The following is a 10,149-nucleotide window of genomic DNA, read 5'->3' on the forward strand; positions in this document are numbered from 1 at the left end:
TCTGATGACATAGAAGCTTCTTGAGAATTACTATAGCCATAGGAAACACTGTAATGTTGTCAATTCAACACCAAAGATACATTAAAGTCATATTTTAAGTCATGCAATGTCATATTACATTGAAAGTGATTCTTTGGTAGAAATATATACATATATATGCATGTGCTTATGGCACCCTTGCTAGAAAATAGCAATCTAGTTGATTGTAGGTCAATAAGACACATAAGTCTTATTTGAATATTTAATGCTGTCGATGTGAATCATCTAAAATTGAAACATTCATAGATAGAGCTCTGTTTAATGTTACACAAAGCAGGATGATGAAACTAAATTAAAATCTCTTCTTAAACATGTTTAAATTGATAAGGTAAAACGAACCAAAGTCGTTATGTCATGCAACAAATAAAATTCAGGAAAGGTCAAAAAGTATTAGAAGGGGATACATTCAAACAAAGCTCTAAGATTTTTAGATTAAATTTTAGAAAAAATTTAGATTTTAAATTAATTTTTAAACACCTTTTCTAGTCTTACTTTATATAATTAGATTTTATTCTCGCTAGGAATATATATCATTAGAAGCTGGCATGGCATTTAAAAGAAAAAGAAAGAAAAAATATTAGATGATGATAATTTGAGTGTTGTCTGAATCTCCCATCCAGACCTCATTCACGTAACAAACATCACTTTGTTACAATGAATTTCAGAAGTATACTAATGTTAGGGTTGCATCAGTTGTTTACCACCAAATTTCCGTCAGGAGCCAATGGCGAGTTGCATCATTGCCAATCGCTGGTAATAATGAAGACTTGTCACTACATGTTCTTTAAACGAAGGTCACCTGCTGAAATCAAACTAACTCACCATCCAAACATCAGTTTATCAGAAATACATCTAAATATATTGATATAGTCTGTGAGCTCAATAACAGAAAAATAGTTGTTTTATGCTGATGATCTTTTCTATATTGGCCTTTAAACTCAAGAACACTTTGCTTTGATTGGCTGTTAAAGCTCCCCGTGGTGTTGAATCATGAAAGTGAATCTGTCAACTATATCTTTAGTTTAAAATCTGCACATTTCAGTCTCACACCAACCTTCATCCAAACCAGTTGAAGACTTTTAAGGAGGACTACTTCAACCCATCAACTAGAGACTCAAGGTAAGAGATACAACTAAAAGTTCTCTTTGGGTTTCGCACTGAGTGCCAGTGAAGTATTTTTTACTATTTACAATTATTTTAAAGCACTTAAGAGAGACTTGTCATTTGATTCAAAATGTTTATTTTGTCCAGCTGCAACTTTGTTTCTTTTATATGCCTATTTTAAAAGCCTTTTGAATATTACACCATAAATGTGGACTAGATTTTTCATAGAAATTTCTGGATGTTTTATATTAGAAATCTTACAAAGTGGCAAAATTACAATTGGTACATAAAACAATTACTGTCTAAAAGAAGCAAAACGTTTACAAAGGTATCACTCAATAAACAGATCTGCTGCTTTAAATGATTTTTCACCATACATATATAATGTGCCTGTGCATAAATTTCTTTATTTAACTACAGTTACAACTTTACAAAGATTTATTCAGATGAGAGTAAATTTAAATGAGTAAATTGAAACAGATAATGATGGAAAAGTGTTGAGTTTTTTAACATTGCTGTTTCTAACACAACGTTGGTCAAGAGATTGCAAGTTGGTCAAATTCTTTTTCTTTTGAATTGCTTAATATTTCTTGACCTCTAGAAAAATTCTGTTTGTTATTTCATATTATTGGTGAATATTTTGAATTTAGAAAATTGAATAGGGTGTGTCCTAACATCTGAATACTGCACGTTTGTATTTTTCAGCTGTAGTGTATGAGCTCACTGGCAAAGGTGATAATGGAAATGTTTAGATACATCAACTCTTCACTTCTCATCAGTCATCGTCCTCTGAACGCCTCCCAGGCCGATCAGACCGTGTATGCCACCTGTGCAGACATGCCCGCGGCCATCTTCTTCTACCTGGTGCTGCAGTTTATTAACATTTTCCTGGGCATCCCGGCCAACATCATGGTTCTGTGGCTCATTCGTAATAATAAGGGCGACTCGTCCACATCAGACATCTTCATTGGCCAATTGGCCGTGCTGGACACGTTCTTCTGTCTCATTCCTCCTCTGGAATTCGCAAACATTGTCTATCTAACCACCAACAGCACCTGGTATGTCCTGCGCTTCTTCTATGGCATCAAAGACTCGTCACCTCTCTTCTTGTCGTGTATCTGTCTGGACAGATATATGGCCGTCCTGCACCCTATCACCTTCACCAAGTTAAAGGACAAATGGCATCGCTCTGTTTGCGCCTGCATCGTTTGGCTCATCACTTTGGTCTACACTGCGGCCAAGTGTGTAGGAAAAATTCAGAATTTCGAGAAAGCTTTCAACATCATGATCCTCGCCGCGTTCGCCTTCATGGTGTTCTGTAACATCTCCATCCTCTGGGCGCTCAGACGGTCGGCTATGGGACGAGACGAGAGACACCCTGTCAAGAAAAAGGCCTTTAAGATGGTGCTCATCATTCTGGCAATCATCGTAGTTAACTACTTCCCACCTGTGGCTCTCTTCCCATTCCAGGAGTATTTCTCTCCAGATGTCTTCCGCTGCTACATTCACTATATTGCCTTTGGTTTCATGGACATCAGCAGCAGCATCCAGCCAGTTTTGTATCTGTCCCGGGAGAAACTCCCCACGGCTCCGGTGTGCTGCTGTAGCTGCGTGGAGAAGAAAACTGGGCATCCGAATGCAGATGGTACTCCACCCGTCTGATGAAAAACACTTAAGCACTTGATATTATTGACATTGGACTCTTTGATTTAACCATTTGATAGAGAGACCTATACTGTATGTACCATAGCATATCTAAGTTTTCTCATTAAGGTCAATTTTTAACGTTAGTACATTTTCCACACAACAAACTGTCAGGTTTTAGTAAGATATGATCATCTGCTCTTTAACCCTCTGAAATGAACATTTGCTTTAGCAGCTGCTTGTTCTTGAAGACTTGTGTAAGTACTCTACTGTTTGTTTGTTTTCTTTTCTGTTTGTTTCATTTGTTTGTTGTTAATGTTCACAAAATTGTAAAAGTGCTATAGAAAATAAATAAATTCAATTGAATTCAATGTCTTGTGTCTCTTCAATGCAATCGCACAAAATTATCATAGCCACAGATTTCCTCAGAAAAAGGTAAAAATGTCTGCATTATTTCATGACAAACTGATGTGATAAATATTTTGAAAATGTGCATCTGTTTGATTGTATATGCATATTTTATTGCCATTGAGTTCCCTATCACATTTCATCACAATGCAAAACTAAGAACATTCCAATCAAACGCTTTGCGTTCTTGTAAAAAAATAGTGTTTTAATCTTCACTTAACTTTGTGGTACAGTTAGTATGACCTGGAGAGTTTCATAACATTGATACATGCACATTAATCAGCCTGTTTGCTATTCAATTTAAAGGGTTAGTTCACCCAGAAATAAAAATTATGTTGTTTTTTTCACCCTGACATTGTTTTAAACCTGTATGAGTTTCTTCTATTGGATACAAAAACAGATATTTTGATAGATGATGGTAGCCACACAGTTCACAGCACCCATTGACTGCCATAGTAGGAAATAAAATGCATAGTACAAATAGGTACATTCAAAATATTATAAAATTTAGTGCATATGTAAAAATATACCATAACAAAGCAATTCAAAATAGCAGTATTGGTGTAAACAATTGGTTATTTCTTAACTAAATGTGGGATGAAACCAGATGTGTACAATTGTATTCAATCTAAGATCTGTGCATTCAGTCGGTCAAAAAATGACAGCAGCTCAATATACTTGCTGCTGTCTGTGACATTCACCCAAAAATCTAAATAATATCATTTGTTTACTCATCTACATGCATGAATTTCTTTCTTGTGTTGAACACAAAGAAGATATTTGGATAAATGATTGATAGTACCCATTGACTTCCATAGTAGGAAAAACAAATACTATCAGTGGGTACCGTCAACTGTGTTTTTACCAGACAGCAACTTTAAAAGATCACAAAAATAAAACGATACAACTGATACCAACCAAGTTAATCCTAGTAACTTAGACCGTATCAGTATTTAAATGGTAAATCAACTTTACCTTCATACGTCCTAAACATATTCATTTTCAGCTGTTCTTTTCACGGCAGCAGCTTTGTTGTCTTCATGTTTGTCATAATGATCATTTGATTTTTAATGCCAGAGTAAAGCCACCTCTGACTCTTTAGTTTATAATAATAATAATAATAATAATAAACTTTATTTTCTATAGCGCCTTTAAAGTAGCATCTCAAAGCGCTGCACAAGGGAAAAGAAACAAGCAATTATACAAGCAATACATAAAACAAGTCAAATATAAAAGCACACAAGATAAGAACGTTGGTGAGTTAAAAGAGAGTTCAATTTTAAGTAAAAGCTACCCTAAAGAAATAAGCTTTAAGGGAGGATTTAAAAACACTAAGGGATTCTGCTTGCCTAATTGGAGCAGGCAAGGAATTCCAAAGCCTAGGAGCGACAGCTGAAAATGCCCTATCACCCATAGATTTTAAACGGGTATTTGGAACTTGTAAAAGGCCAGTTTCAGAGGAGCGCAAACCACGCACAGGGGTGTAGGAAACTAAAAGCTCAGGGAGATAGTGAGGAGCCAAATTATTTAAAGCCTTATATGTAAGCATAAGAACTTTGAAGTCTACCCGAAATCTGACAGGGAGCCAATGTGAAGACTTCAAGACTGGAGTGATGTGATCCCTCATCTTGGCTCCAGTCAGTATTCTGGTGGCTGAATTTTGGACCAGCTGTAGTTTATTTAGGGTAGCGTTTGGGACCCCCACCAATAAAGCATTGCAATAATCAATGCGGGAAAACACAAAGATATTGATCAGTTTTTCAGCAACCGGGAGTGACAGCATTGGGCGCAATTTAGCAATACTTTTAAGATGAAAAAAAGATGTCTTAACAGTGTTCTGAACATGTGGAACAAATGTTAAATGAGCATCAAAGATCACCCCTAAAAAATTTTTTTGGGTAAAATTTTTCAGTTTTGTTTTAAAGTCCAGTGAAGAGCCATCCACATCTAATGTTAGAGACCCAGCTTTACGTAACTGGTAGGGTGAGCCAATAAGCATTACCTCCGTCTTTTCACTGTTCAGGTACAAAAAATTACCAGTCATCCATTTTTTTATCTCAGAAATACATTGAGAGAGAAAAGATACAGCCACATTTTACACCTTTGGCTGTTCACTGCACTAACAACCCTAATGTTTTTTACACTGACAGAGGTTTATAAGTGAAATTTAGTTTAAACTACTCAAATGTTTGTAACTCCAGAGTTTGTGCATTTCAATAAAATTTTATTTATAAAGCACTTCACATGAAATAAAACAAAGAAAAAAGAGAAGAGCAAAAACAACAAAAGCGTGACAGTTTTTGAATATAGTGAAATATTTGGCGCTACATGGAGTCATTTCTCATTAAGTAATGTAGGTACTCCATTCCAGGCTACATTATAAATATGGGTTAAGATGAAGGTATTGACTAGAATAGTGCAGCATAACATACTCCAACCCCAAACTATATACAAGTATTAGTGTGCTTACTTAAGAAGCTCTTAGGCTAAGATACGATCACAGAAAAATCAAAAGAGCAACAGAAGTAACAAAATCACATTTGGGAACCGCTAGAGTATTTAAAAAAAGACAAGCACTATCCAAATCATCAATTATGCACTTGAGTTACTGAAATAACGAAGTTTTTTATAGTAATTAAATCCACTAAAGTCGCAGATTTTCTGTGCAAACGTTGCTATTTTTACAACTGGCTTAATAAACTTGTATTCTATCTGTCTGTAGGTTCTTGATTTTTAACCCGTTTATTTTTTTTATTTAAACAAACATTTAAACAACATGCTGGCCTATAGGCTTAAAAAGCTTTATTCTAGGGTATTGCAAGATTTACATTTACACTGGGTTATAGTTCATTTACAAAAATTCAAAACAATATACAACCAATTCTTAGCAGATAATTTCTTACATATTTTCTAACATTTAGCATTTTACATAATTCAAAGAAAGTGCCTGCAAAAAAATCTGAGCTTATTTACAATATCATGTCAACACAGTGCACTCGAAACCCATTGTTCAACACTAATTTCAACACAACAGATGGTGTTGTCCACATTTGAAAGTAAAAACAACATTTTGAGTGTGTGTGTGTGTGTGTGTGTTTGAGTGTTCACTTCTCCCATTAACCAAAAAAAGTTGCAACACTACAGTAATACCATGGTATTTCCTGAAGTACCCTGGTGTACCATTTAAGCCACATGATACATGGCTATATCACGACAGTTATAATCAACAAGATGTACAGTACACACACAAGATCTGTGCAGCCTAAAGAGAATATATTGATTATAATGAAATAGGGTTAATGGATGAAGACTAAAGTGTGGTATGCTATCGTCATCATCATCATCACACCGACTTGTAAGCCGTTTGGTCTTCATCCTGTTGAGAGGAGGAATGTAGCATAAGTGTTCAGTCTCATTTACTGACTGATAGAAGAAAGTCTTTTAGGAATACATTTAGCAGATTGCTTTGTGTAACATGCACACGTTAAAAACATCATCCATGATGGCTTAGATACATTCTGTTACAGGAGATTGATTTGGTCATTTTGATAGAAATATTAATGGAAAGAAAGTTACAGTAAGATTCGCCGTTCTGATCACCACCTGAAACTCCTTTGTTGCTTTACTGGATAATCTGTAATTCTCAAAGCTTCACAGCAAGGGTTAACGGTAAAGTCTATGTGCAATCACATATTTCATGTTTTCAAATTTTACAATTACGGTCAATTATGGACGACGGTGTAAAATGTAGAACTGACACTTTCGGTGTCTATTCCATTAAGATTTGATCAGCGTCGTCATGGTCTTCAGACTTGGGTGTTTCTGCGCTATCTGCTGTATGTTGTTTCTGGTGTTTCTTCAGTGATGACTGGTCGCTGTATCTCCTGCCACAGTGTGAACAGCAGTACAGCTTCTCTTTAGTGTGGACCAGCTCATGTCTCTTCAGGTGACACGCTCTGCTGAAGCTCTTGTCGCAATGCGAGCAGTTGTGCAGTTTTTCTCCAGTGTGCGTCAACTGGTGCAGTTTCAGGCTGCTGGCCACAGTGAAGCGCTTGCCGCACTCGCCGCAGCCGTACGGTCTCTCACCGGTGTGCATGCGCTTGTGGATGGTCAGATGTCCGGCCTGGCTGAACGTCTTCGTGCACAGTTCGCACTGGTACGGCTTCTCGCCCGTGTGGATCCTGAAGTGAGTTTTAAGGTCTCCCATTCCGTTGAAGCTCTTGCCGCACTGGCCGCAGCTGTACGGCTTCTCTCCGGTGTGGACCCTTTGATGGCTCTTCAGATTGCCGGCATTGGAGAAGGTTTTGGCGCACACGGAGCAGCTGTAAGGCCTTTCGCCCGTGTGCGTTCGCAAATGGACTTTGAGCTGGTTGTGTTCGTTGAATCGTTTGCCGCAGTGCGAACAACAGTACGGCCTCTCGCCCGTGTGGATCCTCTTGTGTATTCGCAGCTGGCTCTGATGGCCGTAGCTCTTTCCGCACAGGTCGCAGGCGAAGGGTCTTTCTCCGGTGTGCGTGCGCAGATGGTTTCTCAAGAGATCGGCTCGGTCGAAACACTTTCCGCACTGGCCGCAGATGAGCGGCCTATCGTTGCTGTGCGATCTCAAGTGAATGTTGAGTGACGCTTCGTGCTTGAAGCTCTTATTGCACTGATTGCAGCTGTAATTCGCATTCACTGCGAATCCTTGTGGGTTTGGTGGAGGTTCCGTCATCTGGAATATTCCAGAAAACCCTTCCTCTGAAAATCTGTCCGGACTTTGGGGTTCTGTCTCGTATAACTCCTGAGCTTCATCCACCGAATTAGCATCTCTGTGGTCCTCGTCCTCACAATATGGATTATCTGACACTACGGTTACTTGAACGTTACTGTCGAAGTCATTTGACATCCCGTGAGGGTGTTTAAATTCGATGCAACGTTCTGAATCACACTTCTCTGCTGTACACTGCTTACTGTTGATTTCTTTATAAGTGTATTTGGGAGAAGCGTGAGACATTGAGAGGTCAACGGCACAACCCTCATCATCATCATCATCATCATCATGTTCAGGCTTTAGACTTGCACGTGACAATGTATTTGTTGAACAGTCTTTGTTTAGCCTCTGTGGGATTCGTAATTTTCGGCAGTTGGTCAGTAAATCTCCAGTGATCTTACTATGATCTCTGTATTTACTCATATGAGAGGATGGAAACAGATCTTCTGTCAAAGCATTTCTTGACAAGTCAAGCCGAGCAACAACACGGTCTTCATCCTCTAAAAGAGGAAAAACGCATTACAAACATTAAAATCATGAGAAAAACTTCAAACCCAACACTTTAATCCTGAATGAAAACTTCCACAGATTTACAGTTCCAAACTTAAACCTAAATATTATTCTTACTGGGAATAATTTAATTGCATCCTGGACGTTATTTATTTACTTATCTATCAGATGCTTGAATTAAATGACTTAGGAATGAGCAACAGCAGTTATATCACAACTCAATAACACTGTACAATGCTATAATCTGTTGCACATTTAATGGTTATTTTCTGCATTTCACGCACCTGTTTTGATCTGCTTTATCATTTTCTCTTTTGCACACAGCTGATTTCTCAAATCTTCGTTTTCAGACTCAATTCGCTGCATTTTGCGCTGATATTCTGTCAGAGTTTTATCCACTGAATCCAGAATATCGCTGACAGTCGCACGGAAGATTTCATTTAAAGAAGATTCAAGGAACGATTTTAATTCACCAAATTTCGCCATTTTAACCAAAACACAAAGCCGCAGTCAGAGACGGAAACAGAAGCGACACGCGCCGGGCGCGCTGCCGCCCCCTGTGACCCGGAGCACAACTTCTGCCTTAATGTTTTATTGTTATACAGTTGTTTTATCTTTTTATTCAGTTCAAAACAAAATTGTTGATTTATTTAAGCATGTTATATGACAATCGCCTTTTTCTATTTTATGATTCTAGTTTACTCTGCAAGTCAATTACCATATGTCTCATTCAACACGTTGTCAAAATCAGTTACTACCTCTCATATGTTTACTTATTTTTTTAATGACTATATTTGTAATTTCTTTAGTAAGCTCACGTGAGTTTAACACGAATGATTTATTTGAACATGCCACTTAAAAGAGATGCTACGGCACTTCACGACCAGCAGATGGCAGTAACGTCAAAAGGTAGAAAATGATTTTACCCCAAAATATTTCTTCTAGAATGAAGTTTAGGCTTTACAAACTCAGTTTCTAAAAACAGGCAGTGGACTTTAGTTTATGTCATAACCAAAGGAAATGCCGCAATGCCACGATCGGCTCAATATAGTATTATCTGTCCTGTGGCGTATATTGTTGTTTTTACTGTCTGTCTTCTAGCAGTTTTTGTAGCCGTGTTGTTCTGTGTTGCATCACAGAAACCTTGTTTTTGTTTAATTCAGCTGTATGTGGTCGAAATGACAATAAAACTTCTTGAACTTAAACTTGGACAATCCAATCCGAGTGCAGATGTCGTGAGTTTACCCAACCAAATACCCTGATCTCGGTCATCACTGCTTTCTTCATTATCTATTAAAATAAATGTGTTTTTGTCCAATATTAGTTTCGGATGAAACGTATTTTAGTTGCTGTATATTGTTTTAGTGACCTGTCATTATAATCTTTTTTATTATTTAATTTGTCACCGTGCGTGTATTGATGCTTTTACAGTATAATCAAACCAATAAGGAAAATATTTTGGTAATGCATCAAACGGGAAGTTTTCTCAACTTTGAACGACGTCAGGTGGGCGGGGCTCAGGTATCTCGGTTTAGCCATCAGCCAATCAGATCGTCGCTTCCCTTTAGTCACGCATCGGTTTTTAATTCACAACAAATACAAACGTTGATCAACTGGGGAAATGATCAGGTAAGTGAAATTAATGTCAAAAGTTGAACAAAAGCGTGCAGCATTGACCTGCTGTGATGTTAACG

The 10,149-nt window shown here is 37.6% G+C and overlaps 2 protein-coding genes across 2 annotated transcripts; one reads left to right on the forward strand and one right to left on the reverse strand.

Moving 5' to 3' along the window:
- The first annotated feature begins 1,859 nt into the window (after positions 1 to 1,859).
- Positions 1,860 to 4,265, forward strand: hcar2 (hydroxycarboxylic acid receptor 2-). Its single transcript, XM_055200224.2, has one exon. It carries the CDS (start codon positions 1,882 to 1,884, stop codon positions 2,803 to 2,805), a length of 924 nt encoding a protein of 307 aa, XP_055056199.2. The 5' UTR covers positions 1,860 to 1,881; the 3' UTR covers positions 2,806 to 4,265.
- Positions 4,266 to 5,982: 1,717 nt separating this feature from the next.
- LOC129440736 (uncharacterized) lies at positions 5,983 to 9,096 on the reverse strand. Its single transcript, XM_055200221.2, has 2 exons — positions 8,740 to 9,096; positions 5,983 to 8,445 (listed from the first exon to the last, which is right to left on the reverse strand). The coding sequence occupies exons 1-2, from the start codon at positions 8,939 to 8,941 to the stop codon at positions 6,965 to 6,967; spliced, it is 1,683 nt and encodes a 560-aa protein (XP_055056196.2). The 5' UTR covers positions 8,942 to 9,096; the 3' UTR covers positions 5,983 to 6,964.
- Between the last annotated feature and the right edge of the window lie 1,053 nt (positions 9,097 to 10,149).

The sequence above is a fragment of the Misgurnus anguillicaudatus genome, chromosome 22 (genome assembly GCF_027580225.2).
Source record: "Misgurnus anguillicaudatus chromosome 22, ASM2758022v2, whole genome shotgun sequence".
Taxonomy (NCBI): Eukaryota; Metazoa; Chordata; class Actinopteri; order Cypriniformes; family Cobitidae; genus Misgurnus; species Misgurnus anguillicaudatus.